The 24,232-nt window shown below is 36.9% G+C and overlaps 1 protein-coding gene across 1 annotated transcript in view; it reads right to left on the bottom strand.

Moving 5' to 3' along the window:
* LOC120169659 (midasin-like) overlaps positions 1–24,232 on the bottom strand; it is a 35,156-nt gene that overhangs the window by 1,160 nt on the left and 9,764 nt on the right. The window contains 62 exon segments of the mRNA XM_039177767.1: positions 29–310; positions 419–846; positions 849–2,181; positions 2,269–2,297; positions 2,300–2,474; positions 2,833–2,979; positions 3,088–3,393; positions 3,561–3,785; positions 3,865–4,023; positions 4,193–4,414; positions 4,579–4,821; positions 4,906–5,138; positions 5,277–5,377; positions 5,477–5,637; positions 5,753–5,909; positions 5,989–6,057; positions 6,303–6,416; positions 6,490–6,569; positions 6,924–7,036; positions 7,120–7,195; positions 7,394–7,558; positions 7,663–7,793; positions 7,872–7,953; positions 8,301–8,423; positions 8,524–8,748; positions 8,822–8,923; positions 9,015–9,199; positions 9,272–9,470; positions 9,560–9,709; positions 9,798–9,911; positions 10,576–10,730; positions 10,811–10,934; positions 11,117–11,187; positions 11,190–11,202; positions 11,283–11,424; positions 11,817–11,862; positions 11,865–11,901; positions 11,977–12,062; positions 12,141–12,279; positions 12,400–12,645; positions 12,768–12,850; positions 15,077–15,142; positions 15,239–15,416; positions 15,541–15,569; positions 15,572–15,706; positions 15,709–16,029; positions 16,032–16,439; positions 16,442–16,504; positions 16,507–17,047; positions 17,143–18,020; positions 18,108–18,315; positions 18,409–18,573; positions 18,683–18,748; positions 18,826–18,915; positions 19,001–19,101; positions 19,497–19,568; positions 19,571–19,594; positions 19,832–19,976; positions 22,420–22,493; positions 22,795–22,939; positions 23,681–23,735; positions 23,834–24,027. Coding sequence (XP_039033698.1) covers positions 29–310; positions 419–846; positions 849–2,181; positions 2,269–2,297; positions 2,300–2,474; positions 2,833–2,979; positions 3,088–3,393; positions 3,561–3,785; positions 3,865–4,023; positions 4,193–4,414; positions 4,579–4,821; positions 4,906–5,138; positions 5,277–5,377; positions 5,477–5,637; positions 5,753–5,909; positions 5,989–6,057; positions 6,303–6,416; positions 6,490–6,569; positions 6,924–7,036; positions 7,120–7,195; positions 7,394–7,558; positions 7,663–7,793; positions 7,872–7,953; positions 8,301–8,423; positions 8,524–8,748; positions 8,822–8,923; positions 9,015–9,199; positions 9,272–9,470; positions 9,560–9,709; positions 9,798–9,911; positions 10,576–10,730; positions 10,811–10,934; positions 11,117–11,187; positions 11,190–11,202; positions 11,283–11,424; positions 11,817–11,862; positions 11,865–11,901; positions 11,977–12,062; positions 12,141–12,279; positions 12,400–12,645; positions 12,768–12,850; positions 15,077–15,142; positions 15,239–15,416; positions 15,541–15,569; positions 15,572–15,706; positions 15,709–16,029; positions 16,032–16,439; positions 16,442–16,504; positions 16,507–17,047; positions 17,143–18,020; positions 18,108–18,315; positions 18,409–18,573; positions 18,683–18,748; positions 18,826–18,915; positions 19,001–19,101; positions 19,497–19,568; positions 19,571–19,594; positions 19,832–19,976; positions 22,420–22,493; positions 22,795–22,939; positions 23,681–23,735; positions 23,834–24,027 — 11,229 coding nt within the window.

Below are 24,232 nucleotides of genomic sequence, written 5' to 3'. Positions count from 1 at the left end.
TGCAAGGAGGATAACTCTGAATACTAACCTTAACACCTGCTTCACCAGTGAAGGGCTGGTCAAAATCTTGCAACAACCTTATGTTTCCTTTCTTTCCGAAGCTGGCAACAGCCAAATTTCCAACCTCCAATTGTGACATGGCACGACAAACAGTCACCAAAGCTTTAAGAGCAACCTCACTGCAACCACTTTCTAACATACTGTGGGAGTCATCAACAGCAATAATAACTTGGTAATCTCGCTTATTTGGCTTGGTCCTCCTTAGCCAGATTTTATCTTTCTGGTAATGGCTAGCAATGTACGGAATGACCTATAATTTTCAAACACATAAATGAGTTGAGAGAAAAATGAGATCTTGCAGAAGTTATAACAAAAGATATAGTAGGCATATACACCCTATGTAACATACACTCTTTACCTTCTTCATGTTAATCCTTTTGCCAGTCTTATAATCCCCTTGGAGTTTGCTGGCAATGGTGGGTTCCATAACAAGACGTAGTTGTTCAGCCAACTCATGGGATAATCTTGTTGTAAGCAGCTCATATCTTTTCCAAAGAGCACTTGCATTACTTTTGACCTCACCGGAAGCTTCTTCAAGGTGCTGGACTTGTCCCATTTCCTCTTCATTTATAGAAAGTCTGTTGAGTTGATATACATCTTCACTCAAGTAAGACTTCTTTAAAGAGACCAAGCACTCTGAAATGTTTCTTTGATCACCATCATCATGTCTATGGTCTCTAGGGTATTGATGATTTGCTTGCTCCTCTAACTCGGAAACCTGAACCTGGTCGTTGATCTTATTTTTAATGATTGAGGAAGAGTGCCTAATAGGATACTCATCAGAATTTTCTCATCTATTTCCATATCAGTGATACCATCTTCCTTTCTCGGAACAGTATTTTCATCAGGCTTATTGACATTGACATCAGCATCAACCTGATCAGCTGTAGCAGGTCCCAGAGCCTGAGCTGTTCCTTTTTCAAACTCAGAGACATAACCATACTCATTAGCATTGTCATCCTCAATTTCTTCCCGTGACTCCTTGTTATCATCCTGAAGATCAACAGAGATGCTGACTCTTTCTTTCCATTCCTGAAGTGCATCCCCAACATTTCTGTAAGGGTTTGATTGTTTTCTATGAAATGGAGCATCATCTGGGTGAGGGAACTCTGATTTTGGATGATGATCACCAACCTTCCCACTATCTGATGAGTTGGCAGCCATCATATTCAACTCAGAATTGTTGGTGGAAGGGAGATTTCTCTGAGCAACGTCATTGTAGATGTCACTGCTATTAGCCCAGTTTGCTTCGGGTGCAATATTGCTCACATCTAATACCTCGCTGTTTGCCTGCGTCGCAGTTCCCCCATCAGGAACACAATCACCATTGACATCAGAAATTTCTGACTCAGAAATATTTTTCTTTGCAGCCATTTGGTTGAAATTGGGATCCTCCTTGTGATCACCACCAAGATCATCCTTCTCATCAGAAGTTGCATCCACCATTTCATCCTTTTCCGTGGTTCCATCATTTCTTTCACTATCCATCTCTTCCATGGTTTCATCAACAGGATTCGAGTTACCTTCATCAGTGCCATCTTTAACAGATTCTTCTTCCTCACCTTCACCGTTCTCATCCACAACATCAGTTTCCTCTTTTTCGTCCATGTTGATATCTTCACTAGAATTTTGAAATGGCTCGTTGAGATCCAGTCCAGTTGGATCAGCAAATGCTTCTTCTTTGTTTAAGTTCAGGTCTTCAATGTTCTCATTCTCATCAAGATCAGCCTGGTTTTCAGTCTCACCAGTTTCCTTCTCAAGTTCATCCATTTTATTTTCGTCAGGTTCATCAGCAGCACCAGAAGAGTCTTCCTTACCTCTGAATTCCCTACTGCTCTTGTCACTGTCCTTAACTGAAGGCCCAGATTCATACTTCTCATTGTTATTTAGATTGTCATCATCATCCTTTCCCTGAAGCTTCTCATCAACCACTTCACTCTTTTCTCCGGTTTCCCCCACAGCAGACTCCAATTGCTGATCCTCATCATCTTCTTCATTATTATCCTCTTCAGAGTCATCCTCACTGACACTAAATGTATCAGCAGCAAAATCCTGCTCCATCTCAATTCCTTTTTCTTTCTTACTTGGAACATCATTCGAGACATCTTGTTCTTCACTTGGCTGGAGTAACAGTGAAATTTCAATATGTTTCTCAGAATTAAATGTTAGTAGTAGACGATGAAAGCCCAATTTAATAAACCACCATACCTTTTCAGATGCCCCAAGCAGCTGATCTCATCTTCTATCTGATCGCTGACATCTTTTACCCCAGCACCTTCCCCCATACCTGTTCCACTGGCATCTTTAGTCATATCATCATGGGTATCATCTTCCTGGTCTTTTGGTGAAACACCAAATCCTTTGGCATACAATGCAGCAAAAATATTTGCAAGTCCATGAGTAAGTACAGAAACCTGCACAGAAGAATAAATATCAAGTATTATAAATATCCAGCTAGGGCACCTATTGCCACTTTTCTAATCTCGAAAAGAATGTACTAAATAACACACTAAATTCGACAAATAAAAATGTCTTCATCAAAAACAATGTGTGAAACTATTTCAATCGGGTACCACCATATACAATACAAATTCCTATACCTCCTTGGAACTCTCTCCAAGTAAATGGCTAGTTTCCATGAGCACAATGTTTCTATAAAACATTTATTAGGGGAGGAATCCAAGAACAGAAAGCATAAAATACAAACTGTGAGCAGGGGGAAAAACAAACAACAGAAAGTATGTTGGAAGAATCCATAATGAACCAACTTACTGTTTTATTCATAACCAAGGAATCTTCGAGGAAACTGTCACTAAAGCTCAATATTAGGTCCAGCAAGGCATGTATGCACTGTAATAGTGTTCCACAATGCAAAGAGAGACAGGAAGTCTTCTTGCCAGAATGATTTACCAGATTCTCCTGCCACCAACGTAACTAAATCAGAAGGGGGTGAAAAAACAAACAACAAAAAATATATATAACACTATCTTTAGGAAACATTTGGAGAAGAATAAATAAAGATTTTACCGCAAACTGAATTGTTTCAAGAAGCTTATCACATAGTTCATCCACTCTCAAATTTACAGATTTAAATAGGGACTCCCATGCTGTAATACTCCCTGATGGCAGTGCTTCCGGTTGAGAAACAGGATTACCCAATGAACCTAACTTTTGCAAAACATCCATAACATGTGTAATTGTTTTATTGAAGGCATCACCAAACTGTGCTTCAAGTTCAGGGAATTTTTCACAAGAATCAGCTAGCTCATGAACATTTTTGTGTTCATCTTCCTTATCAAAAGCAACCCTGAACTCTTCTGCAATCAATTTTCCCTGGCAAAAGAACAAAGATTCACTAAAGTAACCTCTAAATACACCAGCCATACACAGAATGCATTGGACTATATTGAGACTAAAATACATTGACTGATGGAGTCAAATGTACAGAAATACTTTGCCATCATATATGACCAATGTATGTTTACAGAAATAGAAGATACCTTGCTGAATATTTCATCAAAATGACTGAGCACAGATTTTATAATTGAATTTTTCTCAAATCCTCCCTCGACAAAAACGAAAATCTTCTCCTCAAACTTCTGAAGAACTTGGAAGTTATAAAGCACCAACTGTTCCATCTGTTGCGAAATCACAAAAGGATGAGAGACACCACCCAACGTGATTATGGATCCATCACAAGAAGTAAAGTAATTGTCTAATGATTCCTGTGATAGATAGAACATTAATTAGATAAGAGAACCATAGTGAAAAAAGTCAATATTGTTATTTAAAAAGTTTTTTTACCTTGGATTTCTTTAAAATTGGAATAAATTCTTCAACGACACCAAGGATCCTGTTTGCTACAACTTTGACATTTTGGCAAGAGTTCCAACGGGCGCATTCAACAGTTTTGAGCAACAGAGATTCTTCAACCAACATTGCTTGCAGATTATCAAACAGTTGCTGCAATATTACCAACCATGGGATTTAGCAGAAGCATTACAGAAAATAGAACAAGCAAAAACAAACTCTATTTTTGAGAAGTTTCTGCAATATAACCAACTATAGGACTTAGAAGAAGCTTTACAGAAAATAGGAAAAGCAAGACAAACAAAACAATATTTTATATTACCTTCTGTTGCCACATACAGTTAAAGGTGGCATGTTGACTTTTGGAAAAAACACAACCACAATTTGTTTTTTCAAAAATGTCCTCGCAACGTGAAAATGAACTTTCCAGGGCAGTGGTATATTTGCGCAAGGTCTTTAATTGTCTAGCAAAATGATAGGCAGCTTCTCTTTGCATTTGTTGTATAACTATGAGATGGCTAAGATAAGAAACTGACCGGCTAACCTGCATAAATTAAAACAAAGAAAAATTAATAATGCTATTATGGATCCTGCTTTCCATTGTAGCTCAAAACTTAACCTTCAGGTAAAAACAAACTAACTAAGCTATAAACAAGCTTGAAAAAGAACCAGTTTTTACCAAGTTGCATTTACAAATACAAATTCTACCTGCTCAGATGTAAAATCTTGATGATGTTTCAGGCGAATTTGTTGAAGAACCTGCACTGCAGCCAAGCTTTTGAAGTAAAACTCATTAGCAGTTCTCCATTCAGCATCCAGATTTTCCTTGGGCAAACATTTTTCCACATGAGAAACATCAGCAACTCCATTTGGCAGCCTAGTTCGTTCCATTAACAAGTGCTTTGCATCATACGATGGCTGAAGGAATAACCAGCTTGAAGGATTGGATATCTACCAAATGCCAGCACAAACAATTAGGATGCATCACCAAATTTAATGCACAAAAAAAAAAAAGTGTAATCAAGCATCTATTACCTCCATAATTTCAAACTTGTGTCGATGTAACCCGCTGCTTTCTAACAGCTTTAGAAGCTCAGACAGGGCCCTCTTCTTCCTTTGATTTCTGTTAACATCCATCCAAAGGTCACCACAATCCATAGTCACTCTACCTATTTTTTCAAGTGTGTGCCACACATCATTCCACTGATCCTGGTTTGATAAGCACATGAACTGAAAAAAGGGGAATTGCCTGATGACACCTGCTATGTCTGCAAAAAATCTAAATTCTTTAGGGTTTCCTCTGACAAAGTTTCCCTTGTAATAATTATTCTTTTATAAAAAGACTCTAAGCATTGTCTTTTAAAATAAATTTTAAACGAAAGGACTGTCAGTGAAAAGAACTAAACCTTCAGAATTAACAAAATGTAATTCAGTTGTTATCTTTTCAAGGTGCAAGTTTTGAATTGTGTCATTTACTTTCTTGCCCCAGTTGGTATACCACATAGACCTAGATCAAAGAAATCATCTCAATGATAAGAAAATTATCTTGAAGCACAAATAGATGTATACACAGAGACAAAACGGAAAATTGTACAAGCAAGTGAACCTGTTTTCATCATTGAACTGTGCCAGATTTAAAACAGAATTTAAAATTCTAGTGCTCTCAGCAGTATCATTTGGCTTTGGACTTTGCATCGAAACAATTTTCAATCCTTTCTGCCCCACCTCTTCACTGAGAATAAGCATAACAGGCTGCTGCAGCATATCCTGTCCATCAAATTAAAAGCAACAGATAATGTTTGTCTCCAAAAACAGTTATTTAAGCCTAGAACAAGGGCACTGAAAGAAAAACCTCGACAACTGCCAAGGGGATACAACTTACACTGTACTTCTGTATTAGTTTCTGGATCTTCTGCCGAGGCTTTTTCAAGTTGTCAAAGGACGATTGACTCTCAAAACGGTCCCACCGACACAATTTCAGAAGATCTTTCAATTCAGTCTCTATTTTTTTCCTATTAGTTTCTATGAACTCCATTACACTAAGAAAGGTACAAATTTGATGAGCAACGAAACCTTGAACATGGTTCAGATATTATGGATGGAAATAAAAGAACTCACATTGGTAAAAATTGCACATAGAAGCCAAATATGTTGTACAAAATTTTGATATTTTCATCTTGCCAAGGACTGCATTGTTGTGAAACAAAATGCTAGCTATAAGAATATATCGTAGAGCTCAAAATTGAAAAGCTACATATTGCAACTTGGTCCAATAATGATGGAAATGCCACTAAAAGAAGCAAAAGATAATGAAATTATATACCAATGTCATCAATCATCCAAATATGTTATTAATATTAACCAATATGAAACGAATCAAAGCAAATGCAAAATAAAGAAAATAGCTAAGGTATTCAATCACTGTAACTAACCTAGAATAAATTCCAAGACTTCTACCACTAACTATTTGCCCCAAGAATGCAAAAAGAAGTTGAAGACGTTTCCTGAATTCACCAATGCTTGATGTTTGAATGAACTCCTCCAAACTGCAAACCCTACATCTGTTAAACACCAGCTCTTGCAAAAAGAAAACTTAAGTAAATAAAAGTTAAAACATGCCTTGCAATTGTAGACTGATCATGTCCAGCAGTATCAGAAGAATGCTTTGGATGAAGAACTGAGTAAAGTGGAAACCATAACTGCAGTAAAAATTATCACACACATATATTAACTGAAAATAAATAAATGAAAACATGAGAAAGGAAGATTCCACATGATGTTGGGAGCCTGGATACCATATCAAACAGGGTTAACTACCCTTCAACGTTTTGAACATAAATAAGGTATTGTAAATCATCAGACTATATACTAGAAAATTAATTGGCTTCAATTTTCGTCAAATGAATGGTAAAAACATCCAGAACTATTACCGCAACAGGCACTAGGTTATCTTTTTTATGCAGGAGGGAAAAGGGGATTGGTCATGTCTATTAGTGTGTCTCTCAATCGACTTTATTTTTAGTCCACACATACAGAAGAAATCCACTTTATACCTTAGCAGCATTGACATCATACTGGTCGTCCACCTCATCGAACAACACTGGCCACGAGTCGAACTCCATTTTTTGCCATGAGCACACCAGAGAAATAAGAGGTTCAAGTTGTTCTACCCAGTAAAAAACAAAGGAAATGGTAAACACATCACGGGCATAACAAAAAAATTCTAAGACTTGCACATAAAACACATACCAGAGAGAGAGAATTTTGATCCATTCTCCAATAGCATACGAGTCCTGTTAAGCAGGAATTGCAATCCTGAAAGTGCCTTCACAAGCAACAAGATGAATTCAGCCATCAAATGGAGATACTAAAGTTTACAAGCAACGTTTATCAAATTTAGAAAGTCCCACCACTAACCACACATCCAACCTGTCACCTTATTTATAATAAATGCCACAAACATGCAATTGGAAACATTTTAGAAGATTAAAGAAACCAGCAAAGCAATGACTATTTCTCCAACCTTAGCCAGAGGGGTGCACAGAGGAAGAGCCAAAAGCATTTTAATCACATCTAAGACTTTCTGGAGACCAGGGTGATCTTCCCATTCACTTAGAAGAGTCAGAACTCGATGCTTAAGCGTGATGAGCAAATCCACCATTTTGGCCATTATGTTGGTATTTGAATCCTAGGTGAAAAAACAAAAAATAAATAAATACAAATGAAAAAACATTAAGATAAAAGCAAGAAGAATAAAAAACTAATGTCATATTAATGAGATGTAGTAAAAACCTTGTAAAAGTTATATTTGCAAGCTGCTTTATGAGCAAAAGGAAACTTCTGCTCATACTCACACCACAGTCGAAGTAGATGCTCTGGAACAAGTTTGGCATCCAAAGCCGAAGAAAATAGACCTCCAAAACCTGTAAATGAGGAACAACATGAGGTTTGTTTTTCTCTAGAGAAAAGAACTATTGACTGTAAAACAGAATTTTGAACACCTTTGATCATTCCAACTCCCAAAGTGTAAGAACCCATGAAGGAATGCAATCTGTCCACATCAGTAATTTGAAGAGATCCAGGCTGGACAAGAATATAGAGGTACATGGAATAAAGTTCATAAAAAAACTAAAAATAAACTAAAAGGTCAAAAACGCACTGACGTAGTTAACAGGGAAGAAAATCATTATGAACATCCCACTTATACAACTAGAAAATTACAGGCGCATATCCAATTTTAAGAAAGAAATGCAAGGAAATCAATGTAATAGATTACAAACAAAAAAAAAGTAAACCCTTCTACTAAACATAATTTGAAAATTTTTACCATCACTTTTAAAGGATTAATTGCACGTTGGAACATTTAATATGAACTAAACAAGTCATTTCTGACACTACTGTATTTCAGGACACTCTCAGGGACAACTTACAGTGAGTACAAGATCACTGGATCCAAACAATTGATTGTGCATATGAATCATGTTGATAAGAATAGATTCTTCCATTAAGCTCCATTCGTCCTGTAAATTTTCATTTTTCTCTCCCTCTTCCATCTGAATCAAAAGGCCAGTAACATATTTATAAGATAAAAGACAAAATAAAAACCCCACAACTACAGCAAAAAGATGCTGTATAAGAGTGTAAGGGTCTTGCCATTTCAGTGGATTCTGCGTCAGACAGCAACTCTTGCCATTCAATGAAGTTGTCACTCGAAAGCAGCTTGCCTAGAGCTGATATATCCACTTCCATTACATTTTCAATCCTACAGGCACGAGGCCTGAACGTAAAAGATCGACCATCAAGTTCTTCTTGATTTTTCCCTTGAATTTTCATACACATCCAAATGCTTGCGACTCCAGAGAAGATTTTGTCCAAAAGCTGAATGACAGTACGTGATGAAGCATCAGACTAACATAAATTACTGGTGCAAATGATCAACCAAAGAACTTACCCTAAAGGATGCATTATCCATCAATTTTGCAGTAGCCACCGAATGTGCAGTACGGACAAGAACATTGTTATATAGAGCAGCTTTTAATTGCAAAACAGATCCCTATTTCAAATATGAAACCGTATCAGGCATAATTCAAGGTAAAAGATGAAATAATATCACTAAAATGAGGCAATACATTAAGCACAAGTACTTTTTCAGTGTCGACATCACTGGAAATGGTAATCAACTTTTCCAGTAAGCTCAACTCCCTTTCAGAGAAATTCGTAATACAAGGCATGTCAAAGGAAGAAAACATTGGCAGCCTCCTCTTGTCATTGATAGAAACTAATTCAAAAGGGCACCCCCTAGGGAATCTCACAAATGAGAAATCAGATCCTGCAACGAACATCAAGTCAGCCACAAGCTAATAGACAAAATCTACAAACAAGAACTTAGAAAACAAAGAACAAACAAATGGATACATCACCAGAACTCTATCCATATTGCCCTCCTGGATTTTGTCAAGAAATTTTTTCTGCAAAACACTCGACAAAACAAGAGATACTCCCAACTTCATTTCATATACAGCCACTTGAATGGGCTGGGCTACATCGTAGTACTCAGAATATTCATTTGACAAACGATCAATGAAACTGCTGGTTGTCTCCTGGAAAAATCAATCAGAAAAGAATTGAATAAGCATAGCCAAATCTACCTTACTTTCATCATGCATTTGGAACTGTCTAAAAATTCAACCTGCCAGTTGCATGCTTTGTCAAAAATTTCTTGCAACTCCATGCCTTCAGTATTATTGACCAAACACATTGAAGAATTAACAAGTACAAGAAACTCATCACATTCTTTTCTTAGCGCTTTGAATTTTGCAGGATGAGGGCGGTAAACAATCTGAATAAAAACAAAAATTTCACAAATGAACAAATGGGAAAGAACAAATAAATAAAGATTCAAGAGAAGAAAAGAGAGGTTTTCAGACCTTCCTTAGCAGTTTTCTACGTTCAATTTCAAGCTTTTCTAATGCTTGTGATATTCTGCTATCAGTTTCTTCTGATGAAGACCATCCTGCCAAATGATTACATTCTTGCCGCACCTATAAAAAATAAGAGTTAAGCCACAGACAAACAACTTCCAGAAAATATTAATATTCAGCATTTCCAATAAACCTCATTTTATCTGAACCGAAATTGGGGTCTCCCCCCACCCCAATTTTAAAACATTTCGTTAACACTGATGTTTAAAAGTTTAAAATGATAGAAGCTTAGAAGAAAAAGGAGAATCTAAAAAAATCGAGGAATATCAAAAGCTAAGATGGTTCATAATGTGTTCATAAGGCATGTTCAGAGAAGTATATGGTAATCTGGTTAAGGAAATTGCAAAGAGCGTGTTGGATTTTAATGTGTTCATAAGGTATGTTCAGAGAAGTATTAATTGGGAAGCAGATCGTTTAGCTAAGGCGGAAATCGGGTTAGGGTGTTTTTTTTTTTGAAGTGTAGGTTGTGTGTTGAGGGGAGAGGTGTTGTTTTGTGGGGAAGGTTGTAATAAAGGGGGTCTTTTACCCAGGTTGTACTCTATGTACTATAAATAACATGTGGGCACTCTTTTCCTGTTTCCAATGTCCGTCAAGATACCTGTGTAGCTTGACGGTTATGAAGGGGGTTTTTAACGAGGCCTTTTTCTTATAAAAAAAACCTACGGTAAAAGGGTACGAGTAATGATTTCATTTCTTTATGAATGCCTGAATTGATCAATCCTACCTTCATCTCGAGTTTAGTAGAAGCAATCTTTTCTTCTAAATGGGATAATCTCCATGAATATTTTCTGGTAGGATCCAGACTGTCACTTTGAAGCAAGAGATGAAAACGTAATCCTCCAATATGTATCCAAGCAGTAGCAAGATCCAAGTATGATTCTATAAAAAAGGAGCTCAGAGTTAATCCAAATGACTACTTTCAGAACAATTGAACTTAGAAGTAAGCAATGACTGATCACCAGTGGAAGAGCAATTAAAGTATAGTGTTTTGAGCAGTGGTTCAATGTGCAAAGCAATCAACGACTTCAAACTTTGATGACTTGATGAAGCAATGAGTGAGATAACATGCCCTAAAGTTTCTTCCTGCCAATAAAAGAAGATGCAGAACTCAAAAATGAAAAGTGTGATATAATTAATAAGTACGAAATTGAAAATGTCACATCTAGGTATGCATAGTTTAATTGAACTTTTGTTAAGTGTGAAAATAGAAAATGGAGAAGCACTTAACCACAGGTGTAAATGTGTTTCATGAAGAAAAACCATACCGTTACGTTGTTCAAAGGTGAACAGAGAATAGACTTGATGGCAGTATACTTCTCCGTGTCAAAAGATTTTTATGTGAATAAATAATCTGGAAGGTTAAGACAACAAATTTTGAGCATTCAAGTTGATATCAAAGAAAAAATGTGAAATTAGACATAAATAAGCTACCTGTTGGAAAAGAGAGCGGGCAGTAGAGAAAAGAAAACTACGTGTCTCGGTCCTTGGGGAAGGAACTTGCAACAGAACACATGAAGAAACCTTAAGCTTCATACAACGCATGGAGAAATCCTTGATATCATGTGTACTTCGCCTAAGTTTAGAGGCAAAAAAAGTAATAACGGAAGTCAATGGAACAATCTTCAAGATTACTTTTGATTCTAAACTTATGGAAAGTAAGCAGACAGCAATTTGCTTATAAATGAATGCCACTTTCTAGAGTAGATTAAAAAGGACATTTTCACTATGCAAAATACCATAATCAGTCAAAAACATCTATATACAAATATATCCACAAATCATAACAATGGAAATTGCAAAAATGGAGAGAACATAGGCAAAGGGTATAAAGAGAAGAGAAAAGTTTCAACCAAGTGTTTATATTTTAGATCAAAAGATTGAATCATGAAGAAATCTTCCGGGCACCATCCCATACACATATTATAAAAATTTTAAACATGTTGAAAGTGAAACTAAGTATCTTACAATATACCGGCAATGGTAGCTGTTCTCAGAGGCCGAATAAGTGCATTGGTAGTGGAACATGATAACCATCAATTAGTGAGAAACTCTGCAATGGGAAGAAGCAAATCAGAAATTTGCAACATATCTTTGAAATGAAAGCACAGAGCTTTGGTAGACATACCATGACATCAGCAGCACATTGGCTCCACAATAACGAATGCCACCAAAACCACATCTCTAGTACAAAACTAGAAACTTTTGCATGCACTATAAACATAAAGGATAGAGAACATTAAGCTTCCTGATAAGAGGCACATACAAAGACCGAGAGAAAATCATACTGACCTGCATCCACCGATGTCCATGCATCAATTAACCATAGAAGTTTTTGATGCGGTTCAAAATATTGTGGAGGCCTTGTTGAATAAGTCAGTGAATACTTCAAACCAGATTCCAGAGAGCTTGACAGATCAACCAAACCCTTCTGCCATTAAGACTAGAGTTAGGTGTGCCACTTCATGCTCTTTAAAAAAATGGTAAAGCAAAAACTTCTTATTATTCAACAAGGAAAGAATATGGAGCAAAGCAAAAGTTGTCAGCTTACTTGTTTCAGCAACTCACTATCGACCAAAGTGAGCAACGATAGCTCTTGTAGTAGCTCCATATCTAGGAAACAACTAGCAGAGTCAACTACCGGATGTATATCCATCCAACTGCCTAAACCAGACCTTGAGCACATCATCTCAGATCCAAAAACACATGTAGCTGATTTTGTCCCAAGAATAGCATCATCAGGCCTGTATTTGCTCAACAATTTGCATTTCTCATGTTCCAACCTTTTCAAAAGCATCTGGATACAAGTTCATGTACTCAAGTGTCAGCAATGCCAATAAATGTCTAGAATAAATAATATTTTTGGGCCTGAAAATTCAAAATAAGGAAATAAAATATTAAATATGAACAGGAAACCACCTGATACACCTCCTCCATTTGATGAGAAACATGGATTTCATCTTCATCACATTTACCCATAATATGGGATAACATGCAAATACCTAAAAAAAAATAGAGAAGAGAACGGAAAAGTAAAAGGAAACAGAACAGAAAGTGAGATTCATAAAAAAGTAAAATTTAACTGCTGAACAGAAAAATTCTACATATACACCATATAAAGATTACATTTCAAAGTCACGTAAGATGCAACCAGATTGGATATGCAACATAAAAGAGGACACAACTGGGCAAGTATGCCTATGTAGGGCTTGTGGTGAACTACCACAGTACAATTAAAGAATTAAGTAATTCTGGCTGTGGTTTTTGGGTAAACATTATCATTCTGTTTGTGTTATTCCAACAGACTGGAAATAGAATCAACACTTCACCTAATTAACCAAAGCCTTAAAAAATCAAGACTTAACCCACTAGAAATAGATCCATAGAAAGAAAGCCATCAGTAAAACTTAAGAGAAATTTCTGCGAGGTCGGGTGAACGTCCTCTATCAACCAATTCCTTGGAAAAGGAACATTAGACTGTCAACCTCCTGTGGTTAGGATTGATGACAGTGGTATGTCTCCTTCACAAGGTGGGAATTATAGGATGGAGAAGCTTTCTTTAGTGGAGGCAACACCCGTTCTTTCTGCTGCTGAAGTGGATCACCATGGAATCAAGAAGGGGTATTCCAACGAAAAATCTTCTGAAGTAGCGAGACGGAGAAGAAACGGATTTCAAAACAGGCAGAATGAAGGTCATATAAACGGTAGGAATGGGTATAGTAATGGATGTGTCTCATTATTCATTGAGAACCTTCCGGAGAAGATCCATTGGAAGAGACTTGGATATTTATTTGGTACACACGGTCGAGTTATGGATGCCTTCATTCCTAAAAAAAGAAATTTGAATGGGGTTCGCTTTGGTTTTGTTCGCTATACTACAATTGAAGAAGCAAGGAGAGCGATCTCAAATATGAATGGCTCTCGTATCAACGGCAGCAAAATTGGTGTTTCTTTCGTTAAATTCAAACCTCGACATTCCTATTGGAGGAAGTCCTCGACAAGTGTTCTTCGCAAGTCCGGGTGGGAAGATGATTCGAGGAAGAATCTTTATAAAGTTGAAGGTGTTATAGATAAAGAAAAACTTCAGGTGTTGAGCACTTGTCTAGTGGGGTGGTGCAAGGACTTTGTCAAAATTGGTCATCTCGCTAGACAAATGCAAACGAAGGGCCTCACTGGCTTCACCTTAATGAGAGCTGCTGGTAATGCGATTTTAATGATTTTCGAAGACAATGTTTCATTGAGAAGTGTGGAGAACGATAAATCAAAGATTCTCGCATAGTGGTTCTCCATAGTCGAAGCTTGGTCAGAAAGTTTGGTAATGGAGTGTCGTCGAGTATGGTTAGTTTGCGAGGGTGTTCCTTTTCACGCATGGAATTGGGATACTTTCAAGAACATTGTTGAGAAGTGGGGTTTATTACTAGCTATCGACGAAAGTTATCATTCTCCATCAACCTTTGATCGGGCAAAAATTCAAGTCCTCACAAAGGCTGATTCGAGAATTGATGCGTTGGTGGAATTGAAGGTTGGTGACAACTTCTTCAAGGTCATGGTGCATGAGATAGAGCCTTCATTCAAACCAAACTCTTGGGCTCCTGAAGAAGACGAGTCTCATGATCTTGTCTCTTCAATTGTGATTTTGTTTTAGTCTTTACGGTTGTAGAGTTGCTTTTAATTTGTATCATGTTCTGTTGCGATGTTTTAGTCCTATGCTGGTGGTGTAATTAGGAGTAAGGTGATTAGACTGTGGCTTTGGATGAGGTCATTTGAAGTTAAGGTCTTTGTTGTAAGGTGTACATCAACATGTGAGGTTACTCTGTGGTGTCTTTTGTATCAGTAATATTATCAATAAAATTTGAGGTACTCTTTTCTTCCTTCCAATGTTTGTTAACATAATTTTAGTATGTGAATGAATACGAAGGGAGTTTTTAATGAGACCTCCAACTTCTATAAAAAAAACATAACACTGAAGTTTAGGACTTTAGTATGTACCTTTGTTGCTAAGTTGAAATAATGCAACAAAGAGAAAAATTTAAGTCTTGACTAGGTGTATCCCAAACAACATAAAAATACTATTTCAAGGTGTACTTGAGTTCTTATTTCGTAAATAAGCATGATGTTAGAGGTATGCAATTAGCATACTAGACAACTCAAAACTTATCTCAATGCAAACATGTAACAACAATAGAATTCAAAATAAGGAAAACAAAGGATAAGGTTTCCAACTGTACCTTCCAATGCAATGAACCGAAGTTCAGGATCAAAAGATACTACAAAATCAATTGGAATCTCGTTCACTGTCACATATCAGATAAGTCCAACAAATCACAAACCCAAGTTACGGTAAAACAAGAAAAGGAATTTCCACAAAGATACCAGCATAGGAAGCATACCCTGCTTGAATGATTTTCCCTTTGTAGGCCAAACAAAATCACAGAACTGTAAAAGCTGATGCTGTTGATGATATAATTTGGGAGATGAGGGCAGAATTGGGTGACCACCATGAACCCATAGCAGTGATTTCTCCGATTTAAAACACAATGACAAATTTTCAGCAAAATTCTTGGTTACCTACGATGCCAAAATGATTTACCCCAGTTACATCAAACGTAAAAAGGTAGAAAATTTTATACTTAAAGAATGAAAATAATAAATGAGGAAAAATTACAAATTACAAATTGTTCAGTAAGCTCACCAGCATATTCTCAACGGCGGAAGGGCAAATTTTTTCAGCTTTCCAGCATCTTTTAACAATGACCGATAAGAGATCAACAATCCCTCAAGTTGCCATGAGATAAGACATTTCCAAAAGAGTATGTGATCTTCAAGTAGATTGGTGTATAACTCGTATAATAAATCAAGGAAGGAGACCCGACAAGCGTATTTAAGATTTCCTCCTCCAAAATGCGGAGCGCTTCCAGAAAAGGTACGAAACAACGTGACTCATTTGTGTATTTATGCCTACTTTCAGCATTCCACTGTTGAGAACTAAGTCTGAGTAGGCCCACACAGCGAATAGCATCAGACAAGAGTTTACTTGAAGTATCTGACAAATGATTTGATGACGTTAAATTAACTAATTCCAGAGAAAGCATGGCAGTTGGATGTAAGCCTGTATCTACTTGATTAAGTGATATAAGTTCTTGACGGCAGCGAATTATATAGGTCCAAATCGGATGCCTCCTTTCTGTTCAAGCGAAGTTAAAAAATATTTGAAAAACTGACCATATGACTCCAATTGAAAACTAAACCAGCTAAACCACTGAAGATACAGCTGGAAATCATCTTCTGTTGCCTGTTCAATTGCCCAGTTTGCAGCAAACAACATCATCTTATTTGTAACATTTAAGTTCAATTCCATTTTGTCATCAGAATCTGAGGTCACTCTTTTAGAAACATGAGGATGGAGTCTCCTATGTAACTTCAAGTCCAATAGATAGGTTCCCTTGCATCCACACCTATGTAGCACGTCCTCAACAGGGCAGATACCACAGCTGACTGCAAGTTTATGTGATGCATAGTGTGCTCCCAAGAACTCTAGATATGAGCAGTTCAGCTTGACACAGGCCTCTCTTGAATACCACGCAAGATCCTCAATGTCAATGGCATTGGCCATCCTCCAGGCAGAGAAAGAGCAGACTCCGGTAACAAATAGGTGTATGCAATTCAGTCACAGACAAGTAAGCATTCTTTGCATGATGACGATTCACCCCTTCGATCTCGCCGAAAGATGAAAGATAGGTATGCTCCCAACTTATTTGTAGGCTCCACAGCAGCTGATTCCCATTCATGAGAAGATGCTGAAATAACTGAACCCACCTTGCAAGCTCAAGATAAGTGATTCGCACATTAAGAGATATACCTTCAACCCTAGCATAGGTATGTGCTTTGGCCATTGAGTCAACCAACTTAACCCCAGGAATGCCAGCAAGAACAAGATAACTCTTCACATCTTCCATTGCTAGCTCCTCTGAATTGTATCCACTTCCTTCCTCAAAAATCCAATACGGATCCATCATGAATATTTCAACACCTCTGTTTCGCATCGCTCGAGATACTTCACCGAAGCTTGGGTTTACAGTGAGAAACATTCGAAAATTGGAGTGGGGATGAAGGACTACAGGTTTTCCATCAACAAACCCACACTCGTTGACAGTAATTGTTCCGTCTGGTTCAACCAAAGAGTTTATTCTATCAAGAACCTGACCAAAAAAATTGGAAACCCATTAGCTAATGAACAGCACAGTAACACAAATATTACAAGATTTTTGGAGATCGTGAAGCAGAATCTACATACCGTAGGATTACAAAGATTTGCATTCTCAAGAACTATCCATTCTCCATTCTCTATAGCCTTTATCAACAATCCCATAACCCATTCAAACTTAACAGAATATGGCTTTTTCTTGTGATCTTGCAATTTTATTATGGTCTTCATGGTTCTTTCCAGATCCTTGCTTGACCAGGATACAGGCAAAACATTTTTCTCCAAATCGAACTTTAGCTGTTCAATTATTTCCACCAATGAAGAAAGAGACTTGGAAATGACATTCCAATTCTCTGAGCACATAAAAGAGGAACTTGGCATTAAGCCAGTATTAACATCAGATAAAAGGGCAAGCCATCCAGCAATCAAATCCTTTCTTTCTCGCAAGAATGTATCCATTGAGGCCTCCAATACCAAACTGCTATACTCATTAACAAAATGACCAACTTGAGAAACAACCAAGCGAAAATCGCGAAGAGCATTATATTGCTCAAAACATCCAAGCAGTTCAGAAATGTCAGTTGCTGATGACAGATTCAATTCATGTAGTACGTTGCCACTAAGTTGAGCCAGCAACCTTATCAATGAAGTTTTTCCAGAAGATGGTGGGCCAATCAAGATACACAACCATCCTCGTTGTACACAATGTGCAGCAGCTTCTAGATTGCAACGAACACTGGGCAGAACTTTCAGCTGACTAAAACTTCCGGATGGCTGAGAAAATTTTCTTTTAATAGCAGCACTCCCAACAATCAAGTAATCAGGATTGAGCTGCACTCTCGGGTAAGGATTTATAGATGGTTTAACCCCAAAAATCTGTTCATACAGCTTCATAACTTGTCTGCGGTCAGCTGCAGTACGCATTCTTTGAACATAGATGAGATTGACAAAGCTACTAACTGGTTCACCTAAAATTATTAAAAATTATTTTACACGAGCAGCTTCCATGTTGAAAATTAACTATTGAAACAAAAATAGCATAATACAAATTATACCTTGTAGGATCTGGCACGACCGAAGCACATCACGCAGATTAAACTCCCAAGGTGATCCATTCTGACCAAACTTGTGGTACAACATTGTGTCCTCATGTAACCTTCCATTGAATGAGATCAAATTTGAGAGAACAGAACTTGGAACTGATGGATACAGAGAGCTGCAGATGAAATGGTAGTCCTCCTCAACTAGCTCGTCAATATATACCTGAAACGGCAGAACGTTAAGCAGTAAGTTCAGCATTATCAACCAGGCATATGTTACTCGTACATTTGGAACAGTGGAAGCAGATCAACCAACCTTAGTGAAACGATTAAGAAAAGACTTCGGTAGGCCTTTCCTGCCACCACCTTGAGAAGAAGGGTTCTGACAAGCAAAAACACGGAAAGATGCCGGGCACCTAAAAGTACGACTGAGTTCTGGAATAAAGACCTCGGCTCGATGATCCAAAATTGCATTTAAACCCTAATGGACAAGAAGAATAAAATTAACAGTTTTCTTTTGCCAGAAGGACTTGCAGGAGCTGACTATTTAAATAAACAACTCTACTGTAAATAAAGCTGGAGAATCATACCTCTAAGACAGATTGTGGAGCAAGATTAAGTTCATCCAACAACACCCAACAACCCTCCTTCAAAGCCTACACAAGCAAAGGGATATTAGGCACTTCCATATATAATAAAAAATAGAAAAGCTTAAACCTCAAAGATGCATTACCTGCAATAAAATTCCATCAGACCAAGCAAACTTCATCCCTTCATCACTCTCAATAGGCAAGTCAGACCCAAGCAAATCCATCATGTCAGTCTGCCCCAGATGCACAATTAGAACTACTTGAATGCATCAAAGAGTAAGAAATAAAAACATTGAAAATAATAAGAAAATTACCAACCTGCTCAGATAAATTTATGCGAACAACTTGATGCCCCGAAAATTTTCCTAATGCGACTATCAAGCTTGTTTTCCCAACACCTGGGCTACCTTCCAATAAAACTGAAAAGAACAGAAACAGCATTAACAGACAAGTAAAGAAGATATCAGGGAGCCAAAATAACAAAAGCCTATGTTACTCATGCCTGAATATGAATCGAAAGATGGTATTAACATGGGAATTGAAAGCTAAGAGAGACATGCCTTCAGGTTGTATGTCTGGGTGGTTTGTGTTGCTGTGAGTTGTATGTTTCATTTCAGGGTGTTTTTGTTTTCAGTTGTTTGTTGTGAGTGGAGGATGTTTGGATTAGGCTTTGCAATATTGTTCTGCTAATAAATTTCAGAGGCACTCTTTTCCTCCTTCCAATGTCCTTCAGGTTACTGCTGTAACATGAAGGTCATGAAGGGGTTAAAATGAGGCCTCCTCATATTTTCTATCAAAAAAAAAAGAGACATGCCTGGCTTCGAAAGCTGCATGGCCCGCAACACTCGTAAAGCATTTTTACGTGTAGTAGGTGCCAAAAACTCAATCCTCCCGCCTCAGTCTTTTTAGAACCTAGAGACAAACAAGTTGGATAAGCCCTTGGTACATAGGAGAAGCAGGATAAAAGGTCATATAGTGGTGTTATATAACATATTAAGCAGCCATAATGTCACATAACTCATTCTAAATGAGAACTTTACAGCTAAATAAAAGCCATTGCAAGTAAAATGTTTTGATGAATTAGAAAAATAATAGTAATAATAATTTTTATAAAAAAAACAGTATTGTTTAGATTGAATGAATATTCACCTTTTTCAATGTAAAACGGATCAATGCCAAAGAAATCATCATGTAGCATGCCATCTGTATTGGCCTCTCTAGGTGCTCCAAGATCACCCCAACCATAATTGTTCATTTTCGAAAGTTTTGAGTGCAACCAATTTGTATTGTCCACCTGCAGAAGAAAAATGCAATCACTGTTAATGACTTGGTAACTAGGATTATAGACAGTTAATAGTTAAATGAATTATATTGAATAATCATTTTTGAGCAACCAATGCATCTCAAAAAGCTAAAGAAATATAACATAAATTATGAAAGGTATAATTCCTTCTAAAATTAACAAACAATTGAGAAATAAACATAATTATGGAATGCATAATTCCTTCTAAACAAAACAGACTATTGGGGGAGGGTCAATGGCTTCAATTTAACATGAAAAGTGAGAACAAAATTCCCTACTTCTATTATAGATGCAATGCTTCCACTTTACATTTTGCTTGTATCATACATTATAACTAGAGCAAAGTATTCTTCTCTTCTTGAGAAATAGCGAATTCTTGCACAATTTGTGATTTAATATTTGTTCTTTTTTCTTCAGCTTGTACTTGTTTTCTCTCACTCCTTGCACAATTTGTCATTCGGTATTGATTCTTTTGCTTCACCTTGTACTTGTTCTCTCTGATTACCCCAATTGCATGTTTTTTTTATAAAAAGGAATGCCTCATTAAAAACCCCCTCATATCCGTCAAGCAACAAAGACTCAACGGACATTGGAAGGAGGAAAAGAGTGCCTTAGAAGTTTATTGCATAAGTACCAAGTACAATAAGAACACACTACCACTAAAAACCTTTGGCAGCCCACTCAACACTCTGCTAAATTGCACATACACGCATATGTTTTTACCCTACACATAAACTAACTCCTAAATTACTCAACCAGATGCAAACAAATACAATGACCAAAGCTGCCAACTAAACCCAATAAAACAAAATCAACAGCACAAATAAATCCCCTCCAATTAACCAATCACTAGTTTGGCAAATTCATCCGCTTCCTAATTAACTGCTCTCACCACATGACGTACAATGACACCTTTATCAACCACAATCGCTGCAATATCTTTAACTATGGACAAAAACATCGGGGTGGAGCTAGCTGGATTTTTTATCCAATCCATTGCCACCGCATTATCGAATTCCAAAATAAGCCTTCGGTTCGCCGACATCCCCGATTCCAAAAACAGGTTCAATCCTCTCTTCACTGCCATCAATTCTGCCATAATAGGGGGACCGAATCCAATTCTTTCTGAGAACGAACCCAGGATCACACCTTTCTCGTCTCGGATCAACCCACCAATGCCGCCCTTCGACCACAAACTGTCCATAACACCATCTACATTCACTTTAACAAAACCGAAAGGAGGCGGAGACCATCTCACTAACTTTGAAAACCTCTTTTCAGAACACAACACACGATCAACTAACGCCAGATCCCCCACTAGGCTATCAAAAGAGACCAACAATTTTGGAAATTTTGAAGAAAACCATGCTGCCTCTCTGTACCTCGAGAGAAAGGATAACAAGGCAAAATTCAATTTCCCATTATTAAAAACAATATCGTTCCTCATTTTCCAAATCGACCACATAACAGCTCCTGGGATGAACCCCCAAACGCTTTTTTTTTATAAGAAGGTAGGCCTCGTTAAAACCCCCCTTCATGATTAATGGAGCACAAAGTGCTCCTTAATCAGCGGAAGGAGGAAAAGAGTGCCTTAATTCATTAAAAACCGAAAGATACATAATGTTTAAAAACAAAACACACCCTTTACAATAATCAACCCAAATCCTAACTAAAGCCTAATAGAAAGCTGTGTCACTAGCCAATACCAGCTTTAGCAAAGCTGTCAGGCTCAACATTGGCTGATCTAGGAACACACAATAAAGCTCCCCAATTGCATGTTCAGATACTTCATAGAAAAGGAACACACAGATGGCATCTAGTTCTGTTGGTACAGTCACAATTTTCCATTATATTCAACCAAATCACATTTCTAATGTAGCCATATCCCATCTATCTCTAATTTCAAGCCTTAACCCAGTATAAAACCTTACTAGACGAGCTTTATTCAAGTTCAGCATATATAAGCACCCCTTTACATTAATTGGAATCCTCAATTCAATCCTACATAGGATAAACCCCTCAAAACTCTAATTTCAAACAGCAACTATAAAACCTAAACAGGCACACTTCCCTTAAGTTATCCTGCACCATTCATGTAACACATTACATATGTGCTTCATTACAAGGGAATGCATGCAAACATATTTCTCTTGCAATGATTCGAAGTAACAGCTCCAAGGAATAAACAGGACACACTAATAGCAAAATCCAAACAACACTGGTATTAACTACTAAGAAGAGTTACCATTAAAGATGCATGAGTTTCAGTTCATTTAATGAAATTTAATGCCATGATACTTAGTAGTGTTGAGGCCAACCACTGCCATTGTCAGTTGTCATCAACAATGTTAAAAGCTCACAAACTAACCACAGATCATTGGTACACTTCGTTTAACAAAAAACAACAATAACAAGAAAATGAAGGCCATATTACCTGTACCAGCTCTAAAAGAAAAGACAAGCATCTTTCCCGCAACTCACTACAATCCTTCTTAGAAAGACCAGTCCCTGAAAAAAAAAGATAAAGAATAGTAAGAGACAAAAAGAATGACAAGGATCATTGGCCACACACAAGAAAAAAATATATATATATATATATATAAAATCAACTTACAAATACCAACAAACAAATACTAAGAAGTCTTTGAACAGAAAAGAAAAATACTAAGAGAATTCAATATTAACCATGCTGGTTAGCACAATTCTATATAGAAAAAGAATTTTGTGGGAAGTTGTCTATGCCATTACTGTCAAGAGCATCAACTAAAACAAGGAATTACAATAAATAATCGATATTGGAAGAGTATACCTAAACTTAGTCCATCAAGCAAAACAAGGAAGGCACCATGAATAACCGCATGCTCTGGTCCCAACTTAGACGCATTAACAAATGCTATCCAAGATAGAAGATCTCTGACAGTGAGGAACCTCCCAATTTGCAATTGATTAAACCACTGTAAGGTACAAGTAATGAATCAGTTCGGTGAATTAGATTGATTCAACACATATCAAACGCCATGGACATGTTCTTTTGGACCATCACCAACCAAGATGATTAAAAATGACAGGAGACAAGAAAACAACTCCATGGCACAAAGTAAATACTACAATCACATTGTAGAATATTGGCGTGCAAAATAGCAGTAGATTATTTGATTTAGTAGTTTAGATTAACTATAACTCTATCCTTTTATCTTAACCTTATCTAGGAGTAATTGTAGTTATATTCAACCTTTCCCACTCAGCCTATTTAAATGAGGCTTGTATATCCCTTCTAATCAATCAAGAAATCCAGAGTATCACTTTGATCTCTGTTCCTAAATCCTTAATTTCTACACACGTCCATTGGCAGTCTCAAGTGGAAAAAAGGAAAAAAAAAGTGAAAACACAACAATATAACAAGCACAAAGAGGAACTTAAAAACGAAACTAGTCTGGTTTCACAATTATTAGAATTTAAAAATGCATAATAAGTGATAATCCAGCCCTAACTCATAGAAAAGATCGAGTAATTGAAGTATATCATTATATATTATAAGTTGGGAAAGAGTGCAAACATAAAAGTTATTTTTTAGTCTTATAGCTATTTAGAGATACGATTCCTGGGAGCTTTATGATGAAAACATGGCAAAGAACTTCAACCCTGCAAAGTTAAACATGGTGAGAAGCCAAAAAAGGAACTAGATTAGAGCATACCTCATAGAAGTTTACCATAGGTTTGACAATGTAAGACATCTCAAAGCAGGATAATCTGCAATACAAATAAAATATTATTAGAAAAACTCAATAACGTCAGTTCAAAGAAGGATAATCTGCAATACAATAAAATATTATTGAAAGATTGCATACCTATTTGAAGCAATACTCCTAAGCTCGCTCAAATCGCTAACATATGGAACCCATATCTCAGTAAACCGATTACGAAGAGCAGGAGATAATTCCTTTTTACCGTAGTCACCACCAGGATTCATTGTTGCAAGAACTAAAAAGTTCTCATGAGCTGTGATATTTTCTAGAACATTACCTCCTTTCTCAGCCAAAGACTGCACAGAAGATACAAAACAGAGTGAAAGGGAAGCAATTGAAACTAAAGAACAAGATGCTCCAAGCAAATAGCTAAAAGAATTAATATAATTGCATATTCAAAAATATTGATGCCCAAACTATTCTATGAAATGGAAACACCAGCAGGATAAATGGTTCAGTTTGACAAACATAAGTATAAAAGCATCAGTATATTTCATCTTT

This window comes from Hibiscus syriacus, unplaced genomic scaffold, assembly GCF_006381635.1.
Source record: "Hibiscus syriacus cultivar Baekdansim isolate YM2019G1 unplaced genomic scaffold, ASM638163v2 tig00111769_pilon, whole genome shotgun sequence".
Lineage (NCBI taxonomy): Eukaryota > Viridiplantae > Streptophyta > Magnoliopsida > Malvales > Malvaceae > Hibiscus > Hibiscus syriacus.
This window is presented reverse-complemented; position numbering and strand designations above follow the sequence as displayed.